This window comes from Ambystoma mexicanum, chromosome 2p (assembly GCF_040938575.1).
Source record: "Ambystoma mexicanum isolate Mex_15411 chromosome 2p, UKY_AmexF1_1, whole genome shotgun sequence".
NCBI classification, from domain to species: Eukaryota; Metazoa; Chordata; class Amphibia; order Caudata; family Ambystomatidae; genus Ambystoma; species Ambystoma mexicanum.
In genome coordinates, this window is record NC_090923.1 from 920,350,663 (window position 1) to 920,374,899 (window position 24,237).

General features: G+C 44.2%; 1 protein-coding gene across 1 annotated transcript in view; it reads right to left on the bottom strand.

The window, feature by feature from the left end:
- LOC138566911 (TNF receptor-associated factor 3-like) overlaps positions 1-24,237 on the bottom strand; it is a 515,375-nt gene that overhangs the window by 131,436 nt on the left and 359,702 nt on the right. Inside the window, exons 6-7 of the mRNA XM_069644644.1 lie at positions 13,818-13,898; positions 11,914-11,988 (exon numbers count right to left, since the gene is read on the bottom strand). Of these exons, the coding sequence (XP_069500745.1) occupies positions 11,914-11,988; positions 13,818-13,898 (156 nt within the window). The remainder of the gene's footprint in view (positions 1-11,913; positions 11,989-13,817; positions 13,899-24,237) is intronic.

The following is a 24,237-nucleotide window of genomic DNA, read 5'->3' on the forward strand; positions in this document are numbered from 1 at the left end:
CAGAACAGGTCATAGAGGTAGCAGTGAACAGGATCATGGATACATGGATATGCACTTACCTCAAGAACCACCAGTGATTCCTGTGCCTGTTCACCTTGAGTCTCCAACTTCTCCTCCTCTGCTGATGCCACCCATCCAGGCTGATCAGAACACCACCCTTCCTGATGAAACCCTACTCCTGATGTCAACCCGGTGCCAGAGGGGGAATTATCTACAAAATGATTATTGAGAAGGCACTGAAACACCTTCCAACCAGCATCTGGATAAAAGGACATGCCCATGGCCACAGCAGAGAAGGGTGATTATAGTAGGTACATTTGGGACTACCCCCTACTTAAGAAGGTAAAGTACATCTTTCTTCAAGAGTAAGAAGGCCTTGAAAAGTCGACAGTGCTTAAGTAATGGTGCAAAATGTACCCTGTACAAGCATTGGATGAAGACTTTCCTGAGTAGCTTAAAGTTGATTCCATTCTCCCAACCTTCAAAGGCAGAACTCTGATAGTATCTGAGAATGTTACCCCAGCTGACAATATAGACAAGAGGGTGGAGTCTGCCCTCAGGTCCATGCTGCCTCCAGTTTTCTCCAGAGGGTGTTCATAATGTGGCCTACATGATTCAGTCCATCCTAAAACATTTCCAGTCCCTCCATACTGGCCTAGAGGAGTGTACAGATGTGTCACCAATACTGGTGATGCTGGAGAAACAGCTCCACCAAGCTTCAGATCTATCCTATAATATTTTACACACCACAGCCATGCAGGTCAGTGGCACATTGTCTGGGAGGCAGCAACTGTCATTACACTACTGGGAAGGGGAGGCCTCCCAGAGGGACCTACTTTTGTAGCTGCCTTTCCTGGGACAAAATATATTTGAGCCAAATCTGAAGGAGCTACTGAACAATTTGTTGAAGACAACCAGTTACCCAACCATTCAGCCACATCTTTCCCTTCCAAACATATGAGAAACAAAACCTTCTCCTACTCCAAATATAACACAGGTGGTGAAAGTTGTGGTCGAGGGGACAACCTTCCACAGACGGCACCTAGTCCCAACAAGAGTTAGTCCTCTTAACTATATAGTTCCCTGAGAGATATTTCCAGATACATTAACTCACCAAGTAGAGATGAGACACTGGAATGTTGCTCATCTATGAAACTCCCAGGCTTCAAACACCTGGTCTCAGGGTTTGGTAGGGTACATATGATCGAGTTCAACCACAGCCCTCAAGACTCTGGTGTTCACCTCATGTCATGGTCCAGCCCACCAGAGAACAAAAAACGACATTGGAATCAGGTATTCAGGACTTGCCATGAAAGCGAGTCATAAGCCCTGTACCGACAGAAGACTGGGCCTATGTGGTGTATTCCATCCCATTTCTGATCTGGAAGTTTTCAGGAAAATTAGGATCAATGATAGACCTTATGCATCAACCATAGACCTTAATGTTGTCTCTAGGTTTGTGGAGACCATCTCCTGCAAGATGGAGACCATGCAAAACAATAATAGAAATGTCTCACCTTTCGTGTCTGGAGGACGTGTTCTTCCATGTCCTGATCTTTCCACATCCCCTGAGAGGACAACTCTAGGATGCACAACCTGAGCAGTGTTCTCTGCCTCCTTGGAGTACTCCCACCAGCCTCAAATGTTGATGGAAATATGTAGCCAGTTTGGAGATACTAAATACGTCGGTTCACATCAGAAAGCAGTTCCCTCACCCAGACCTACTGCTTGAGATGAAGGGATATTCAAGCTTATAGGGATTATGCCCTTTCTTTTATAAAACCGCCCTGCTCCTATATGCCTCCCCTCCGTTCCACTCCACTCGTGGCAAGGAAAATACAGAACGGGGAGCTTAATGTATTCTAATTACTCTACTCTAGAAGAGCAAGGCATGGTTCCTTCTCAGAATGTCCCTTGGGGCCCCCTTCTATTGCTCCCTGCATTGGTCAAACATTGGCACCATGTGTGGTCAAACTTTAGCTGACTGCATAGAGACTGAAAGTAGTGGTCTCGAGGAGAAGGGGATCTCTGCCACTACACTACTCTCTTGCCCTAGCCCTACATAAATAACCTCCACGATTAAAGCCTATACTTGCCACGGGTTGTTCTTCTCCAGGCGTTGTGGGAGGATGGACATGGAGTCATATGTTGTGACTTCTTGAAGATCCTTGCTTTCTAAAGTAATGGTTTTGCATTGGATCTATCCATTACCACAGTGACGTTCCAACGATCAGCTGCGTGTATCTTCAGCGAACAGTGGAACAGTATAGCAGTGATGGAATCTTACACCACTAGGTTCCTTAAGAGCTTTGAGAATTCTAGCCCCAGGATTAGGTCTCCTTTAGCTTCCTGGGATCTACCACTGGTTTTTAGAGCTTTACAGAACCTCCTTTTGAGTCTCTGGAGTGAGCTCCCCTCAAACTCAATATCTTCTCTACTATGTTTCTATTATTTGTGCCAATCACCTGTGCCTGAAGGCTGGGCGGATTTTAGGGGCCATGCGCTGCATGGAGCTTTTTCTACACCTCGACTTTAGACCCAATGTCCTCTCAACCCAAACTCGAACTAGCGGGTTGGGGTCAATGGAGGTGCCCTTCTTGATGTCTACAGGGGAGTCACTTGGGCTCTCCCAACCTGTTCATTAAGCACTGTATGTTGTACACTGGTTTCGGAGACACCACTTTGTTATGGCGTTCCTGGACATGGAATACAGTATTCCCTAGTTTAGCATCAGTTATGGGCCTTTGTATTTTCCTGTATATCTCCTCGTTCGTGGTAAATCCACATACATGTAACGACTGTGACAATGACGAAGAAGTAAGGGGAAATGACCTGATTACTTACCATCAGAAAGGTGTGTTTCTTTGGCACATCCTCAGTCACAATCAGGCAAAGAGGGGGATGTTGCTTTATTTAAAAATGACATTACTCACAATCATACCCAGGGAATAGAGGTGGATTTCTTTGGCATAGACCCCGCACAATGAAACACACATAATGAAAGTGGATTTGTATGGTATAAATGAGGCACAGAGACAGAAACAGGCTTTCTGTGGCACAGCTCAGTCGCAAACCGACACACAGAATTGAGGGAGCTTTCTATGACAAAGTCTCAAACCCAAAGAGCCACAGAGAAGGGGTAGAGAGTAGGAGAGTGTTGCTTTTATGGCGTGTCACAAACAAACATAAAGAAAGGAAGTGGCTTTCTATGGCATCGTCCCGGAGGGTAGCTCAGCGGCTACCTGCTCGCCTTGGAAACAAGACGACATGAAGCAACGCAGGTTCGATACCCGGGTTCTCGCCGGTTCTGCTGGGTATTAAGCGCATTATAAATAGGTAACAGCGCCTCGATGCCCCCGGGCTTTGTGGGCGCTTTAAAAATGCAAAATAAAAAAAAATAGTCTCAATCACAGAGCCACAGAGAAGAGAGGTGGTCTTCGGTATCTCTGTGGCTTTACTTCATTTAGCTGGTACGTCCTGAGGACCACATAGTTCCTTTGCAGGGAGGATAAAGGAAACAGGGGCAATAGATGCCATTTGTGATAGTTGGAAAACATCTGATTATAGTTGTTTCCTAAGAGGTGATGTCATGTCAGTTCTCCTGGAAAGCAAAGAGATGGTGTTGCATGAGGGAGACGAAATGGGTGCCATGGGTGCCATGTTGTGCTGTTTTTACAAGCTCTTATTTTTAGGTCCTTGATATGGCACGGACCTCGGTCCTTTAAATGTGGAGGGTTCTGCAGAGAACATTGTATGTTTTGGTTGATGATTTGTGCAGCCATTCACCAGAGATCAACTGGACAAACAAAAGTACTGTATCCCAAACATTCTGTGCCCAATTTACTACTAGGCTCTCAGTGCATGCAGCAGACGGCCTAGGCGTGCACTTCCGTGTAAATCACCATCCTCTGTGAAATGTGTATCATTACCAAGGCCTAGTGGGGTGGGAAAGAAAGGTTAAGCAGGCGAAATCTCTGGTGCACCCTTTTTCGTCATTTTTGGAAAAAGTGTAAATGCCTCCCACAATTAATGATAGCAGGGCGCATTCGCAATGGGTTCATATGGAATCCATCTGCTTCGCGCCAGTGCAACAAACAGGTTGATTCCATAGGAATCCATTGGTTTTATGCCAGCTTGAAATGTTAATGCAGGTGGAGTGCAAATGAAATTCAGGAACGTATGTTTCACTCCCCGCCCCCACTATTCATGCGAAACCTATGTAAATGCCCCACAAGCTCATTCTGGCCGAGCTGTAGTGTAAAATGCATTTGTAAAATGCATGCGTAAAAATGGTACGCATGCATTTCATACCACACCGCATCTTCCTTAATTTGTATTACAGAGAGGGGGCATGGAATGTAATTTCTGTTTCCACATCCCCCATCCTCTCTGCCATGTAAATACTCAAGCATTTACGCCAGGATGACATTTTCAATCTGGCGTAAATGCCATGGCTTATTATGGAATCTGGCCACTTTCTACACGAGCAAATAAGCAGGAGAATTCCATAAGAATTGATTGGAAATGTTACCTGCCATGCGTGCATTTGGCAGGCAGCATTTTCTCAATTTTCTCGGTAAAATAAAAAAAGAATGCATGAAGGCAATTGTGCCTGCAATTTATACCTCCCATTTACACTTTGCAGTCAAATGATAATAATTGTGTAGAGGGGACCATATTGGAAAATGCTGAATGAGCTCCCAGGCGTTGTACATTTACGTATCCTGCATGAAAAGTAGAGATTGCAAAAGGATTCATATATTACTAAATACTATGGCATGGATGCTTTCCGAGGGAAGAGGCGAGCAACTTCTGCCCTTGCAGTATTAGCGCTGATGCCCTCGTGAATTCATTTTTAGTTTGGGATATTAGGTGTCACTTGTGACACCTATAAGCCAAAACTATTGCATTGGAGGACAGATAGGCATACCGATGGGGAGGAATGACATATGAGGAGGGACACACAGGGCCTAATTCACAGAACCTTTAGCATGGAGCAAAGTGCCTTTGCACTGCAAAAATACACTTTGCACTGGGCATAATTTGTGGAGAAAACTCTTTGCACTGCAATAAATGGGCCTAATTCACCAAAAAAGATCACAGTCTGCACGTATGTAGTGCTTTTTTATGCGTTAGGCCCATTTAGCACAGTGAAAAAGTACTTTTGCAGTGCAAAGTCACTTTGCCCTGTGCTAAATGTACTGTGAATTAGGCCCACAGTCTCAATGTGTTGTTTGGTTATATGCCCACCCATTGCCTACAGATGGCCATGCCAATACCAAGGTCCCATTCCTGCCTTTGCCTGCCCAAAACACCTCCTCATGGGAATGCTTTTTGCTTGCTTTAATCAAGCCTTAACATCAGACTTTGCATTCAGAATACCTGCCAGTGGTTGTTTAAAGCTGTCTTCTTAGAGTTAATTACTTAATTGGAGTCGTAAACATGATAGTGGTATAATAGCAATGTCTTACTAGGTCTTCCTTCAGCCACTCAATTTATAAACACTACATGTTCTTCACTGAAGTCCTGCTTCAAACAAACATTAGCAAAGCCAAAATGTTTGGCTTGTGCATACATTTCAAGCTTTTGCCAGGCACTGTGATTAGATGCCCAGGTACTAGCACCAATTTTGCAACTGGTACCAACAATGGTTACTTAATACCACTACGGGTGTGCGTGGCAAGTGCCTTTTCCATGCCTACGCAAAAGCCCGAACCTTTGGCATTGCCAATGCTTGTTTCACTTCCTACTATCTTCTTAGAGTTAATTACTTAATTGGAGTCGTAAACATGATAGTGGTATAATAGCAATGTCTTACTAGGTCTTCCTTCAGCCACTCAATTTATAAACACTACATGTTCTTCACTGAAGTCCTGCTTCCAACAAACATTAGCAAAGCCAAAATGTTTGGCTTGTGCATACATTTCCAGCTTTTGCCAGGCACTGCGATTAGATGCCCAGGTACTAGCACCAATTTTGCAACTGGTACCAACAATGGTTACTTAATACCACTACGGGTGTGCGTGGCAAGTGCCTTTTCCATGCCTACGCAAAAGCCCGAACCTTTGGCATTGCCAATGCTTGTTTCACTTCCTACTATCTAGTCACAATACCTGACAATGATGCGACTACATTAGCAGTGGGTGGCATTCGGAAAATGAAGCGAGTACCTGGTCATTTGTGACGAATCAACTTCCAGGGCACCAGTGGTGCAGGGATGGATATCGGTTTCTAAACCATCAATGAGCCCCACACCTCTAGTACAGCAGAAGGGATCCAAACAGATTGGAAACACAAGTCAATTATAAACCTCCTTCTCCAATTTTGGCAATGTGGACAGAACGGCTGGCTTATCTCCGAAAGTTCTTGGATCATTGCTTAGTTGCAACACAGTGAAAATACAATTATTACCCAATGATAAAAGGAACTGCCCAGTCAAGGTTGTATAAAAAATATCTACTTTATTATTATCACAACAGACAGTTCTAGCAGACTACAAAATACAACCCACTGTGTAAAGGAGTGCAAAGGACAGACATTTTCAAGAAGGAAAGGGGATGCACTCTGAATACTGACAGGAGGGTAGTCGGTAAAGTAATTCATCTCAATAGTTCAAAGATACTTGGTTTCAATAGAAGGGGAGCAATGGGTTTCCAGTGAAGGACCAGGCGGACAGAACCACAATGTACCCTGTGCTTGTAGAAGTCCTTGGTGCTCAACAGGGTTGAGTCAGTTACAGGGCGTGTTGCAGCTTCTGCAACAGAGTTCAAGATGGGAGGCCGCTGTGGGTATCAAGCGGCAGGCAGTTCAGTGAGCGAGGCTGGACAGACAGCTGCAGGCTGGCCTACATGGCTGCTTAGGGTCAGGAATAGTTGTCTTAGTGCTGGTCGGCGGGTCTGAAGCACTGGTCGAGGTGTCTCGGACGGCATGACTGACCGCGACGTGACAACAGGGTGCAGTGGGTTGCAGCTCGAGGGGCTCGACTGGCTCAAAAATCTCCTTAAGGCGACACTGGTTGATGCATGTCGGTGCACTCGTTCTAGCTTCTTTGCTGGGCGCACATCATCCTTTAAGGCGGGCGGCCCAAAGCTGTGGCGAGTGCTGCAGTCAACGGCCTTGTCCTTGGTTTGGTTCAGAGACTCTCTGGCAATTCCCACCTAGGAAGCTTGCTTGCTGATCCTAGAAGGGCACGCTGTGCGCTGGCTGGGTACCAGTTCTGGAGCTGCTGGAGGGTCCTCTGGATTCAGTATATCCCCCTGTTCCCTGGGAGATGTTTAGGGGAGGGATCTTGCTTGCCTCTTGGAGTTCCTGCCCTTCCATCACTGGTGGAAGATGTAAGGCAGACTGTACCTTTAGCCAAGGTCCCAATGAGTTCTTCTTGCCACTCCTTGCAAAGTCTTCAGATGATCTGCCAAAAGAGGGGCTCAACCCTCTTTTAAGGCCAAATTGGCCCCATTGATTGGTGTAGGCTAAGCCTGCCTTAATGAATAACTCCTGTGTTCCCACCAACAATCTTCTGTTATGCGTGAAGTCATAACCACAGTGCCTTACAACAGAAAAGGTAAAGGAGTGAATACATGTGCTACCTAGTCCCACCCATCTTCCTGTCAGTTATAGATCAACGGGTATCTCGTGTTAATTGAGCTCTCTGTTGTGCCTGATTAAAGGTAGGTCTCCCTTGAAGTTGTGGCGAGAACAGACTTTCTGTCTCCATCAAATCACATACTCCTACCCCCTGCAGGGGTTGCCTAATGAAAACACATGTACCAGACATGACACTTCACTGCCCTTGATACTGAGGGGTGGGAGCGGGTTTCAGGTTTACACAGTGCATATCAAAGGTTGTTGGGGGTTTTCCTGTCTTTTGTTAGCCTATGAATCTAGGCCGCATGCGGGCCTGCTTGAGGTATACTCTAATAGTATGCTAATTATGTCTAATGGCTGCCACCATTCTGCAGGGCCAACAAAGGATAGGGCGTATCCATGAAGCCTTTGTTATTTAATTAGGCTGGCCATGGCAGGGGGAAGGTTTTGCCCTCCCCCTTTTGAAATGCCTTGATGTACTCCTGGGTCTCACATTCCAACTAAAGGTGACAGGCAGGTCTGTGCCTGTAGGCAGTGTCCACCCAGAGTACACAGGTCTATGTGTCTGTCATGAGGTGAGCATAGGAAAATGTGTGCAGATTAGCCCCACACATTTTCCAGAGGTAGGCCTACCCTCATTCAATTACATATATAATTTAAAAAGCCCAGCTGAGCGCACACCCACCGTGCGGATGGTCGAATTGCTCACAGCATTTGAAGACTGGAAACTGGGAACTTTGTAGCATGAATTTTCATTGCAAAATCTGATTCTGAATACCCGAGAGCTGTCGATGTCAATAAATGGCTTATAACAGCAAAATGCGTTGTATGATGTGTGCAACAGTGCAAATGAATGCGGTGCACGTGCATATGATGGCAAATGCGGAATGCCTTGCAAATGCCGATGCAAAAGCCGAAACCACTGTCTCTGTCATTGCCTGTGGAAGGAGCATTTCGAACATGAGCTATTGCACATTCACCAGTCTGGCGTGAACGGTATGGTTGGCACCTGATCACAGAACCAGAATGCGAGAGGGAAGAAATGCCACTGGGAAAGAATTGCGTGGCGCAATGTGTAGAAAGGCGTTTCACATTGCCAACATTCTCCACATGAGAAAAAACCGATTTGCTCAGAACCCCATGATTTCTGTTCAAGTGCTGACGTCAGAGAATACTTAATTCCCAGGTCAAACTCTTCTTACTGGGTTCAAACTATTGTAAGCGCTTTGCACCCTCTTGTGTGTTGCACGCCTAAGGCAGCAAGTTAGCCATTAGACATAACCTCCACTCCATTCAAGATTTTTTAAATTCTTGCATACAAAGCACTTCAGAAATGAAAGTGTCTACTGGCGACAGTGCAGGAAATTGCTTACAAATTGTGTGATTTTAAGGTAGGCCGGATTCACTGAAAAAGCTTAGAACAGGAGGAGCCAGAGACGTGAAACCTATGCAACAACAGTAGAGACATGGGCTGTAAGGGTCAAATGACGATCTAGATACTAGTCCGAGCCATTGAGCCTGTTTTGAATGGGCGAGAGGAATGCCTGTGGATGCTAGCAAGACAGTGAAGCAGTGTTTGGTGAGCTGCCTGCCACTGTCTATGAATCACAATGATGTCTGTTTCCTCTGATAGCATGTCCTTACAGTGCATCTAGGATATAATGGCAAATATAGGTGGACAGTCAGGTTGTACAGGTCTTGCCTCAAAAATTCGAGGTATAGCCTGCGCTATGTGAAAGGGGTTCTAAGAATCTGCGTAGTGTACCACCAGTGTAGGGGAAAAGAAAGGGCACCAGAGTGGTCCTACAATCAGCAATCTCACTGCAAGAGATGAGGGTGACAAAGTGCCCCTTTGCTTGATGTGACATAAATCCTTGCACAGGGCCTGGTGCCATGTTGTGAAATGCAATATTCCTAACAAAATGTGGGTGCTTAACAGGAATATTAAAGAGACACAGGGAAGGAAGGTCCACATCTTTCTTTTCTCCAGCTATCTCAATCCTCTCTTCGGAGATGAATCTTGGTAGGGGCAAATCTGCCTTTAGTCCATCCAGGGGCAATTATGAGTCTTACTTACACCGGGGGACACCAGGCCTAATATCCCCGAGGTAAGAGAGCACCCCTGGTTAAAGGTACACAAAACACAAACACTGTAAAGCTCTCAACCTCTGTATCCCTGCGGAGGCTACTAAACACGTGTTCCTACGATGTAGCCAATCAAACTCATTGAAACTCCACAACAAAAGCGCACCTGCTTGCCAAGGATAGTTCCACCTTCACAAGGGGACACCTCATAAATTATTCAACAGTTTTGTTTATTAAATGTATCGTATAAAACACGTCATAAAAGCATCCAAAAGTGACCAGTGCTTAACAAAGTCACCAGTCCAGACTTCCTGTCAGCAGAGGCATGTGCCGGCTGCAACGATAGCCAATACATTGGCAGATGGCGTGTGCTCACTTTCTTTGCATTATTTCTCCTTAATCCCTGTCCTCTTTAGAGTGGAAGTGCCTTGTCTTGCTTGCTTAACACACGGAGGTTTAGGTTTCATTCTGCCTCCTTGAGGACGCCGTTATAAAATTAATTATTTGGCTGTTTTTGATGTTAAATATCCAGCAACTAAACTGTTCCTTGTATTGCTGTTGTTCAGTATGCGTCGACTGACCAGATCATTCACTGCACTCATTGTGTGTGCATCACATTTTACGGCTGTGTCTTTCTACGCATTCATAATGGAACTTGCAATGCATGTCTTTCATTGTGCATCTACACTGCATGTAGCACTCTACTCCATGGAATATAGATGAGCCCCACGAAAGAGCTGGTGCAGCTGTCATATAGTCTCTGGGATATGGATGTACACTACATGATAGCAGGGCCCTCAATGGTTGACAGTTGCCCTAGTGGTTCATACACTTTTCATTCCTGCTACATTCCTCCTATAGAGTTGGACCTCGTAGCATACAGCTGCGTGCCACAAATACATGTGGTCCAGCTGTCATACAGTCTCTGTCATCTTCAATACATTCAAAACATTCCTTTCCTCTCATCGGCTTCTAATGGCTCCAAAATAGACATTCTGCTTTTGTGTAACATTTCCAATACTACAATTTCTGCTGCATGCATTGCGAGGCTCCTCTCTCTTGTCTTTTCAGACCACGGTCTGCAGAAGGGTCATGCTTCCTACAGTGCTTTGACACCATTGCATATGGCAGAAGGGGCTATACAAATACAAAATTACATAACATGAGATAACGACCACTTTCTCTGCCAAGGGGGAGCTCTATATAATCATATCCTGCTATAAGCCCTCATCCTTCTAATCATCCCCAACCACTGTCACTGCTGGATTGTATATATTTATATTCCTGTAAATATTGTAATCAACGACAATGTTTTTAAAATCTGTCTCGTGCTGGCCCCATTTACTGGTTCCATTTCATTTCCCACCTCAGGCGGATTTAATGTATTAACTATTACTTTAAAGAATGGGGTTATAAACGTTCTTAAAGCACCCAGACATGTGACTGTTTCAGCCATCAATCACGGTTTAGGGTCATTCGTTCAAATCAAAAGATTCGAATAGTCAAACTTTCGAAAGAAAAGTTTTGAAATCAAAATGTACGGCATGCCATCTTTAATATGGAAAGTGCATTTCGTTGGAAATAGTCATGGACAATAGTCATGGATTGGTTTCAACTGAAATGCACTTTTACATGTTAAAAGTAGCATTTCACTGCCTTTTTGTTTGTAACTTGAAACTTTACATGGAGCTGTCCAGTGCTGAAATTACAGGGCTGGACAGTTCCATGTAACGTTTCAAAGTGTTTTGTGTATTTTGGCATTTAAATGCCTTTTTTTAACTTTGAAACGTTACATGGAGCTGTCCAGGCCTGTAATTTCAGCACTGGACAGCTCCATGCAACGTTGCAAGGTTTTAGTGTATATTGGGGTGGTCCACCCCAACCCCCCCAAACCCTACTCCACCCCCCCAACCCTAACCCAAGCCCCAACCCTAACCCTAACCCCAGTTTCGAAAGGCAAACTTTCAATTTTTTTTCGATCAAATTGGCATTCAAAGCTTTTGTATTTCGAAAAAAAGATTCGAAAGTTTGCCTTTCGAAACTTTTGTAATCGAACAAATGACTGGACACCATCAATCAGTACATCCTTTTTATAGAGCTTCTTGATAAGCACTTTTCATTTTCAACAAATAAATGAAAATAAATATATATAAAACCTCTAGTTTATGGCGCTACAAAAAAGCAACCCTGTTGTAGGAATGCATTCAAAAAACGTACATTAGTCATAATATTATTTTTACATACTTTGAAAGTGCATCCATACTTCTGAAACTCACACCAATTTTCAGCCAGGGAGCAATGCACCAAGTGGGATGTTATCTGAAAGAAAAGATACAAAAGCAGTGTTCCATGTGGGGGTACGAACAGTATGGAGACTTTTATAGCCACTAAGGCCAACCTTGAAAATGTAATGGTGATCACACTGCCATGCACATTGTAGTCCCTTTCCCAGATTCAGGGATGTTATCCTCCAATATGCTTCAGGTCACTATATCCACTTCCACACATTTACAAGTTGTGCATGCAGTGTTTGATGACTATCTTGTAAGACCACTTCTTTCGCAATGCTTAGCCCTCAGGAGTGCATAATGATGATCAGTCTGCTTGGATCACATGGTATTAGCATAATTGTTCGTGTTTTTTGATCGAATGATACATTTGACTGAATTTGGCCAGTACCATTCGATTGAAAAAAAAAAACAATTAGCCTAATACATACCGAACATGGTGAGCAGGGGTTGCGGAGGTGTCCCCTGCTCCCCATGTTCGGTATGTATTAGCCTTGGGGGATTGCGGGGGACAGGAAAAAAAGAGAAAAAGGGACCCTGCAGTGTCGGATCCAACCTGCGTTAGAGGTATGGATCTGACGCCGCAGAGCTGAAGTGAACCAGGCGGCGAGCAAACAGGTAAGTGAGGGAAGGGGGAATGGGGGCTGGTGTGTGTGGAACAAAAAATGTTTTCATATTTTTATTCCGCAAAGCTGTGCCGTATATCATACGATCAAATGTTGCATGCCTTCAGCTTTTTTTATATCAATTTCCCACGACCAATTATTTTTCGGTCAAACATGCCTAAACCGATTACATCACTACTACCACACTCTCAACTCTGCCCTGAGCATCAAATATATAAAATACCACAGAGATAAAAGGACTGTTGAATCTTCAAGTTAGGGCTGGGTGCTATGGACCAAAAGTCATAGCTCGATATTTTTGGGATAAATGGCGATATACAATATATATCTCGATATTGCTTATGTGGGTTTAATGCTCATTTGCAAGCTGCTAACTACATGTGAGATGCCACAAACACCTTTATTTATGACACATAAATCAAAATAAAGTGAAAATACAGGCTCCCTCTTCCTGTTTGAGAATACACACAGCTGTGTGAATATCAAAATGTAAATACAAAATTGTATATGTGATAATGTATATATGTATAACTCGATGTTAACAATATAGTCTTATCCTATATCGATTTTCAAAATATATCGATATATCTCCAAAACTCGATATATCGCCCAACCCTACTTCAAGTACATACCAGCATCACTGCCCTCTTCCATCCCCATATGAAACTGCTGACATGCTACAGGGTCTACAACATTCATTCAACTGAAACTACCAGGACTTGAAGGGCAACTGAGAATGTATCTCATTCAGTGGTGGAAGTGATTGAAAAGAAGTAGTGGAACGATGTTCCCTTCCTGTTCCGGAATTATTTCTTATTAAAATAAAAGTATAGGAACGGTGAAACCTAATTAAAAAAACTAACGTAGCACCGCTCCCAACTGTCCCCGACAACCGATTGCAGTGACCTCTGGCATATGAACCCCACTGCCGTTTCTGACACAGCCGAGATAGATTCACTGGTAAACAAGGAAAACACATATAAATCAATAATATTCAAAATACAGTACAATTGTTTATTAATAGTGATGCTAATGTGAATACGACAACCAAGTTAATTTGGCTCAATACATCGGGATGATTTATTTGCAATTTCTATCAGTACAGATATTTGAGCCCTCTATGGAATGTTTAATAATTAAAAAAATGATGTGTGCATCTCCGGTGATGTCACCCCATGATCTATCAGTCACGACTGACCAGCCGATCCCGGTGGCCGGTCCCACCTTTGCTTACCTGACTCCGAGGAGTTGGTGCTATTCCACAGTCGTTCGGGCAGGCAGTCGGGTAGGACGGGCAGACTCTTTCTTCATGTTTCTGCAAAGTGAGCAGGAAGCCAAGAATGCTGTATCAATAACTGAGACCACCTAGAATTAGACACCCTCTCACCACTGAGTGTCTTGCCCGCACTGCCATGTGAGGCCTGGGTGCAAATTCAATCCCCAACCGCCCCCCCCCTCAGTACCCCTACCTGCATGCTCCACCTACATGCAGCGCCAAACAACACTTCTTCACAGGCAAGCCTGCACGTTTGCCCTTCATGCTCCCTAACTCAGGACGGAGCCCACCAAAATGTGCAGCACCTACATAGCAACCCACTCATTTCAACCAAGTGGTGAAGCACCTGGGAGGACTTTCCTAAATTAAATGTTAATCAAGGGGATGAATAATACAATAAACACAATGGACCTGGGTTCAAAATGTAATGTAATTGTGTCCTAGCTAAGTTTAGAGCACCCCCAGTCTGCTCTATTCCGCATCAGACTGGAATGCAAAAGGGGCAAACTTTTTAACTCCATTGCAAAACTACTTGCATAATCTGGAGCGGGGCATTGCATGTTTGCTCAATGTTTAATTACAAATGCCCTTCAACATTGTTGGTCCCAATGTGAAGTTTGAATTGCTTATTGAAGTTTGAATTTTTTATTGATTTTATTTTGTATTAACATGCAAGTTTGAAAAGTTGATTGATTTCAACTAAATCAAAATCAAAATAAAACAAAAATTACAAATGCAGCAAAGCTCGAGATAAGAGCATTTGCTCAATCTTTGCACTAAGTAAAAACAACTGCGTTTCAAAAGATACCTGTTTTGTAAGCATTCCTTCTCCATTGTAACTACCAGTCATCAAATAAAGAGGTTTGTGTGATCCTGAAAGATGTCATTTCATACTGCATTTGCACTTCCTTTGTTGGTCATAAGACAACCTATAATACACGAAGGGTTCTCGTGTACATCAGAAATGTTCTAGGGAATCGTTACTCTCATCTCTTCTTCCTTTTAATATTCCCTCCCTCCTTGGCAATGTCCACCTTCCTCTAAACTTCATCCAATCCTCTGCTCCTTTGCTCTAATTTCTTGACTCATACAGTCTCTCTCAACATTTCTCTCCTCACTCTCGTGACTACTGCTCTCCTTTTGAGCTCATTTTCTCCTTCCTTTGCTTCTTACTTAGTTATCTGTTCTTATTCTCTCTTGCCATTTTGTCCTCTCCTTTTCTCGCTACCTTTCTTCTCCCTTCTAGCGCTTCTTCTTCCTCAACTGTGTTCCGGCATGACGACTTACGTTCTTTCGATCCCTCCTCCTATTTTTCTTCCCTCCACTCCTCTCTTCTTCCACCTAATGTTCTGCTCACACCTGTCTGCTCATCACGCTCATTTAATCTTGACTCTGGTCTCCTATCTACTCCTGGTCCCTCTTACATTCTCATTTTTTCTATCTCCTTCTCCTCCTCCTTCTCTTCTTGCCCTTCAGACAGTCCTTTGCTGTGCTCGAAGGTGATGGAAGAAATCTCATTCTGCTTCTAATCCTGCTTTCCACTCTTCACTGTTCCTACGGCTCCTCCCAGTTACTAGCCAGGAAAGATTACTTTTCTACCCTTAGTCTTTCACTTTTTCTGCACCCCATTGCCTTTTCCAGCACCTTAATCATATCCTTTTTACCCATTTGCCCGATCCCTCCTAATTTTCCTCCTTCTCGGCCTCTAACTTTGCCAACTATTTCACTGCTAATGTTTCTTCAATAAAGTCTTACTTTTCCTCCTCTGCTCTACTTGCTGGCTGACTCTCCCTCCTTAGCCCCTTCTTTTCTTTCTTTCTTTCTTTCTTTCTTTCTTTCTTTCTTTCTTTCTTTCTTTCTTTCTTTCTTTCTTTCTTTCTTTCTTTCTTTCTTTCTTTCCTCCTTTCCTTTCTTTCTTTCTTTCTTTCTTTCTTTCTTTCTTTCTTTCTTTCTTTCTTTCTTTCTTTCTTTCTTCCGACTCTGATATGGCTTCCTTACTAACTCAGGCTCATCCTACAGCCTCTCCCCTTGGCCCAACTGCCCATGCTCATTCCCTAGCCCACAGCCCTTTTCCATTTTCCTCTTCCCAACTTGTCTTTTCCATCTTCCTTTAAGCATGCAGTCATTCTTCCAATCCTAAAAAACCCTCCCCCGTTCCAGATAACTTTCATCATATTTCCCCCTCCCTTTTCCTTCCAAAGAACATGTGCATAGTTATTATGCACAGGTATCTTGTTATCTGGACCTACATTCTTTCTTCTCTTTCTCAATTTGAATTTCACCCAATCACTCTGCAGAAACAGTTGTTTTACATGTCGCTTATTACTGTGCTCTGCCTGTCGTGCCAAGCTTTCATCGATTCTACTGCTCCTCGAGTTATCTGCTACCTTTGACATTGTTGATCACTATATTCTTCTTTTTGGGCTTTCTGGATCTGTTCATCAATGGGTTTGCTCTTACTTTTCTGATATAACCTATTCCATATTTTAGTCTGGTGATATCTCATTGGCTTAACTCTTCAATATGAAGTTCTTCAAGGCTCCGTTCTAGGCCCCCTTATTTTTTCCCTCTACACTTCCCTCTACACTATTGCTCTCTCTACTTTCACCACTTCTCTTTATCTTTACTGTCATTTTCATGCTGAAGACTTTTTCCTTCTCTTCTTTCACTAATACTCTCCCCAATACTCTTTCAAACTGTACACTTGTTATAAACGACTCATCGTATCATATCATATATCTGTCCTATTCAACCCAAGATGCTGTGACGATTCATTTGCTCATGTCACTCCTCCCCAGAGGGGATGAGGCTAGGGCGGTGGGGCCGCTAACAGATAGTCCCCTTAGGGATGGTTACATGAGGGAGAGACTCCCCTGCTGGGGATAAGGATGTGAGTCTGAGGCAAACCCTCTCTTACTCTCAACCCTACAGGGTGACAACGACTGCTAATCCTTTTAGACATAAAGATTCTTGTCCAGTGACAGATCGCCGTTACCCTCCCGGCCTTGAGAACCCAACGCTTACAATATCGGGGAAGAGTTATTCAGAAAGTGCCACAGTATACTCTTGTACTAGCTTGTCATCTAAGTCTACTAGTTTTGATCTTGTTAAGAAGACTACACTAGACCGATTCACAGAGCTTTCTCCTCACAAAGGTCAGCACACAGTCCCACCTTCGTCTAAGGGCCTCGACTGTCTGGCACTGCCCTCTCTGCTCAGCTTACGGCTGCACTTCTGATCTCCTCACTCTGCAAAATGATGACTCACTCTCCACCCCCTTGTAGCTAGATTTATACCATAGGCATGTCAAACTTACTGACCCTGCCCCTTCTCTCCTGATGTCTCCTGTCACCACAGCTGATCCTTCTAGAATCATGGCATTTCTCTCTCCGAACACCCAAGCTGCTGAGCAAATTTGTATCTATTTGCTTCCTGCAAAGCACACAATAGTGCCTTCTGAATGAAAAAGACAGCCAATGCATTTTGCATGCACGTTTACTTCCACTGAACAAAACAGAATCTGTCATCTGAATCATTTGCACTGCTCTGTTAAAGGGTACAATAATGAACTACTGGGGAAACGTTATTTCAAGGGAAATTCTTAGTTGATTACTCTGGGTTAGCTTATTCAGTGCAAACTGTACAGATGACCCATTCACCATAACATGGAACAATTTGCACATGCCAGCCATGCAAGTACTGAGAGGAATTGGCGGTCAGGAGCCATGAAGAGTGGCTCAGGGAAGAAGCAGGAACGTTATAGACTTCTGTGGAGGAGTGATCACGGGAGTCTCATAAAGATCGACAATGGACTAAACACCAGGTCTCGGGCATCCACGGGAGACTGCAGGTGTGCTGGTCACCAAACACGGGAGATTCAAACCTGTGTCCCTAAGCCGAAAGGAGAGAGCTCCAGGGACACTGGAAGTCTGCAGCGTCTGATGATTGAAAGGTCTGCGGGAGCAGACCTATGCACAGCATTGTCGAGAGAAAGAAGGAACGCAGACAGCAGCGGGGAGTGCATTCGCACAGGGAGAGCAAGATGCCCGGAGAAGCTGAACCGAATTCCCGCATCCCAGGAAGCCCCGGTGAGTTTCCTAAAACCCTGGCATGGTAAAGGGTGACACAGGAGACTCATAGAGGACGCAGGGAGGCTCACGAAGAGGGTGCATGCAGTTGTCCCTAGGCCCCTTTGCAATCATAATGCTTGGGTGGCACGGTAGGGGAAGACATCCTATAAGCCATCTCCTCCTCATCGCAGTGGTGGAACGAAGCCTGTTGACCACCAAGGAAGGGTTGAGAACCCCAAGCACCATAAAGAGAACTTTAGAGGAAGAGTCCCTCCTGACACTGGCAGAGATAAGCCCACCGACAGCTAAAGGAGGGTCAGGGACCCCAAACAAAGTACAAGCCATCTTCTTCATGGTTGTGCTTGGCAGGGAAGTGAACCAAGTGGGTTAGTCCAAAGAAGAGGAGAAACCAGGGTCGGGGACGCAAAGCAAAAAAGTGATACGAGTCATCGTCCTCATTGCAGTACTTGGCAGGGAAGTGGACCAAGTGAGCCAGTTCAAAGAAGAGGAGAAACCAGCATCTGGGACCCAATGCAAGAAAGTGATACAAGTCATCTTCCTCGTAGCAGTACTGGGCAGGGAAGTGAACCAAGCTGGCCAGTTCAAAGAAGAAGAAAAAACATGGTCTGGGACCCAGAGAAAGAAAGTGACACAAGCCATCTTCCTCGTCATAGTACTCTGCAAAGCAGTGGACCAAGAGAGACAAATCAAAGAAGAAAAAAAGCAAGAGTGTGGACCCTCCTAACACTTAGAATTGTGTGTTGTAGGTGTGGAGCCGGTCCTGCTTTTCAGGGAAGTGAATCAAGTGTGAAGAGGAGGTCCCAAATAAAACCTGCACTCCAGTCGCCCATTTTGAAGTACCAAGAACATTCACACCAAAATATATGACGTATGATGAGCAGATAAATCAGCAGAGAGCTGTAGTAGGGCCCTGCCCAGTACCTATCAGAAGAGCAACACCTATTGAAGTACCGATACCAAGAAAACCATGGACAGTGAGGTATCCATTAAGGAAACCTTACCAGCAAATGAGACGAAATGAAGATTGCCTAAGTACGGTCTGGGAAGAAACCAAAATGGTCTTAACGGAAGGCGAATGGTGACATCACGAGGACCCGGACTGACGTACAAGTAGAAGAAATGACAACCCGAGAATGACACACAGAGACGAAACACCATGAATAAGGATGTTGTGAACCTAAAAGGGGAGAACGATGTTGAAGTACAAAGAAGCTTAAGCTGTAAACAGGATGAAGATATTCAACCAGCTAACACTTGTACATATGCTTGGAACCGCAAGAAAGCTGAGAAAACGATGCGGCTTGCAATGCTAAGTAGAAGAATAGTGCGGTAAGTGCCATTATACATAATCTACCTCAAAACGAAGCACAGTATTATAAGTGTAATTCCACTTTGCAAACAAAGTAGAATCAACCCAGGTTATTAAAGGCCGAATGAGCAGAAATTCAATTCTAGTAAAACGAGAAGAGACGGCGAATCGAAACACGGCAGATGCAATGCGTGCCAGGAGAGCCAAGGTCATACCAATAGAAGGAACAAACAATAGCTACATATAATTGAAACTTAAGAACAGAATATCCTGTCTCTGAAAGGTCAAGATAAGGAGGCGTAGGCAGGTGGCAAGCTGAATAAGAATCAAATGCACAAATTGAGAGAAACTAGACAAATTCATGGTTCGGGAAGCACGTGACCATCCGAGCGAGGAGAAGCACAAGTTCACACCTAAGCTTGGCATCCGCCCAGGAAGAGATATCAGAACTTTCCCAGACAGAAGATGCAGTTTCGAGGCCAACCACAATAACATAATTGACACATAGTTGTTGAAGTGATGATTGATTGTAACCTTAATTGGAGGAAGGCCGGGTAACTGAAGTGATCCCGAGGGTCCAGAGAGGAGCCATGCCAACGGTGAGTGAAAAAGATTGAATGTTTTGGCAAATGTGCATGCCTTAGAACAAGTAAAGGGGAAAGGTAACAGAGGGAGGCAGGAACAAACAAAATGTAGTTAGAAGTAGAGAAGAATGTATATATATACATGGGAATAATTACTCGAGAATAATTAAGTAAACAAAGGTTAATGGGGAGGACACCCGAGAAGAGAGGATAACGGGGAAGACACCCGAGAAGTGAGAGGATTCGCCTTATTCCTACGCTTTTTATACAAGCGGTTAGAAGAAACGTGTACTCAGAATCCCAGCTAAAGGGGGAACGATTAGACTACCACAAAGGTTAAAGACGTTGTGAAAGGGGTAGGTTTAGACTCCATGAAGGGGTAATGATTAGACGCAGAGATATTTGTGACCAGCTGGTATTCGTCTAGTCTGTTAAGCGTCTGTCTTACATGTTTTTTGGTGTGACATCATACATTGAAAAAGAATTCCTTGAGGAAATTGATTTGAATTTTGCTCAATTGAATAGCTGAGATAATATTGCATATGAATTGATGTTTTTCGAGTAAATGAGAAGGTATACAATTTTGTAAAAAATTTGGATTGGAGCTTGCAGTGTTTGGTGTTCGCTCATATTGTTGGAACTGTTTAAGCCATGCGAAAGTGCTGACAAGTGTTATATAAGAGGAAAGGGAACAGATTTGAGCATGGAGGATATAACTCCATTGACACACTTGTGCAAACAGTTGCTGAAACACGCACCCAAACTGAAGAAATACAGTACAGAATGGGTTAAAGGAACCACCCACAAGATGTTTATGCCATAGCCACAGGGTGGGTGATTATCTAAAGCTGTCTTACAACACATGACGACATATTTGCATGCCACATATACAGGCAAAAAGTTAGACAAACGCCTCGTTGTTCTAGAACTTTGGAAAATGTATGAACAGGGAAAGGAAGAGGAGCCGCCAATAGATTGGATACTTAATGAATGCACAGAGGGGGGTGAGATGCCTACCGCGCCACCCACCCCATCCAAAACAAAGGGTGAAGAAAGAAAAGATGAAGGATTACACCCACTGAGAGAGCTCAAAGCAACCACGGGGTATAGCAACCCTACATACGAGTCACCTACGCAAAGTAGTGACAAAAATCAAGGGAAAGATAAGGTTAAGGATATTACCTCCATAGTCCCAGAACAAAGGCATTGATGATGTGAAACGAAAGGAGAGGTTAGATGTGGTACAGAGAAAGGGAAAAAAGAAGGAGTTAAGAGATGAAAAATAAGAAAGAAAGACAAAGGCGATAACAGCTATATTGTGAAGAGCAAGAAAGACAGCTCGATCGCAACCCAAGAGCAGACAATGATCAAGACAGACAGAAGCAGCAGAGGTTAGAGGAAGAGCAAAGGATGCGTGAGAAAAGAATAAAGAGACAAAGAGATGAGGAAATGCAAAGGGCAGATGAACGTAGAAATGAAAAGAAAAAGGAAGAAGATAGAGTCAGAGAAGAGGCGAGGAAACGCAAAGAATTTGATGATGATGTGGAACATAAGCGAAGACAGAGAGCACGCGATCTTGAATATCTGGGAAGAGAAGTTAAAAAACCCGATCCAGTAGTAGCTTGGGAAGACATCGAAGAATTATTTTCTGCGTACAATACAGTACCAGACACGTCTAGGGCAATTATGGAAGATGACTTCGACACCAGAAGCACGGAGTAACGATCAATAGAATATATGATGAAATGGGGTTAGAATAAACACCCCAAGGTGAGGGGGAAGACGAGCGCCTGGAGAGCACTCAGCTTTACGACAGTGAGGATGTCATCCGAAGTAGTGGGAATTGGAAACTATCCCTGAATAGATTAGAAATAAGTAGGAACCAAGAAGATACAAGAAGTTGCACGAATTGGGGACAGACAATGTCCAACTCGGAAAGGGAGGAACGCGAGGAAAATGAGGAAGAGAGATGGAGTCTGCACCAAGAGCATCAGAATCAGCCACACAGTCTGACCGACATGAAGAAGTATCTCACAGTCAGAGGGGGGTGTCACCACCACCCTACGTGGACAGACTTAGATCCCTACCAGGCAGACGGTGATGCAGGAATATTACCCCGGCAATAGACAGGAGAACAATGAGAGAAGAGAGAGAGGGCTATGCATCCCAATTTCCGTTACTCGAGAAAGGGGGAGGAAGACCACAATATATTCCATGGCCACACATGGATCGAGAAAATTTGAAAAACAAGCTTCCAATGCTGACATCGGGAGCCGGAAAGTGGATACATGAGTTAGAAAAAATGACAGGAGGGAACACGTTAGCTATAGGGAATATCAAAGGTCTCCTAATCGCCATACTTGATGAGAAAGCAGACGATGTGTGAGCACAAGCAGGCTACCCTGGTGTAACCACAATTAATACCGCGCATGACGGAGCTCCATTTAACAATTGTAGAGCTGCAGTATGGAAAGCGCTATGAGAGCTATACACAGATACTTCCGATATGGGAGCTATATTGACACGGAAAATGAAGGAATCTGAGGATCCGTTAATTTTTATACAGAATTTTCAAAACGCATGGGTACTCGAGACTCATGAATCTTGGACAAAATCTATACCTGTGTTCTACCATAGATTGTGTCAAGGACTGCCAGAGCCGGTACAGAAACAGCTCAAGAAGTTGGTTGGAATTGAGGCCAAGCCTTGGGCTGAAATACAGCTTACCATCGCACACTATTGCAGATTGCTGCAAGAAAAGAATTGCAAAAAAGAAGCTGCACGTAAGGATGAGGAAGCGAAATTGGTACAGAAGAAATTGTCAAAATATGCTCTTGAGGAAGCCATGATAACTAGCACAGCTGAATCAAGCATGCAGCAGGTGACTAATACACAGCAGAATAATCAGGGTTTTACCCCAGGGGAAGAGGATTTAGGGGAAGAGGATGGCAAAGTAATCAGGGAAGTTTCCAAAATAATCAAGGAGGTTTTCAAAATATGCAAAATGGTAATCAAGATATGTCAAACGGGCAAATGATCCTACCACCGCTGGTATGTTGGTTGTGTGGAATGATAGGGCACTTAGCCCGCACTTGCAGAAACCAAGGCATGATGCAGAACGGCCAAGGAACAGGAGCAGGCATGGCGAATCCACCTGCAGTTTTACAGCAGGGTCGTGCACAGAATCACATGGTGCAACAACAAGCGCCAGCAGCGCAACAAGGGGTGCAACCGCAAAGCATGGGGAATTTTCCACAAGGACAATCCCAGCAGGCACCACTGCAACTATCGCAGACGATGAGCGCAGGGCAGACCATGAACCCTGAAATGGGAAGTAACAATGGGAATGGGGAAATCCGCCAGCACACAGTGGGCCAAATTTGTATATGGACTAGGACAGCTCGCTGGAAACCCTGATGTGTTCTATCCTATCAGTGGCACCAGACCCTCACAGGGAACCTAGGGTGGATGTTGTTATAGGGGATAAAGAATATTCCTTCTTAGTTGACACGGGTGCAACACACTCGTGCATACGTGAAGGCAAGTTTTCCTTGTCCAGAGAAGCCATAAATACTCAGAGTTTTACAGGAGCAACAAGTTGTGTTCCCTTCACAAATGCACTTCCAGTCTCCATAGGAGAATGTGAGATGAATGTGCCTTTACTATATTCACGTCAGACCCCAGTGAACATTTTGGGTCGAGATTTAATGACAAAGTTAAACATGACAATCTCGTGCACGGAGGAGGGCATAATATGTTCAACTCCAGGAATGCACTATTCAAATGTATGCAAAATGATCAGAGCGTACTCAGGACACAGAGCCATGAGGGCTATCCCATTAGAGCCAGAAATATTTGCATATGGTATGCATGTGTTTATGGCAGGATTGCCAGGCCTTGCAGACAGAATCATGAGAACCCCTGATGAATTCCTATTCAGGCCAAGAATACCGATGCATGAGGAAAAGGGACAAGTATTTCCCTTGATACACACAGCTGCAGTACGAGGGAGGGTGGCCTTGATTGACGGTTATGATGACGAAGGCCGACAATGGTGCGCAATAATTGCCATTGAAGAAGGATATCGATTGACTGACGTCACCGATGGCGATCTGTTTAAAGAACAAGTAGATATGGGAGAGACAATGGTGGAAATGAGTCTCACCTTTTGGGTAAAAATAATCCAAAGAGAATTACCTCAGAGAATGAATTTGGCACAAAACCGTCCTGAATACTTTGATGATGACATGGCCCAAGTGCCTGTCTCAGTGTGGACCACAGGCCCCTATGACGTAGGCCTTTTGAAGGGGGTTGGAGAAGTGAAGATTAAATTGAAACCAGGAGCAATTCGCCCAAGAGCATGACAATATCCCATGTCCAGAGAGGCAGATGAA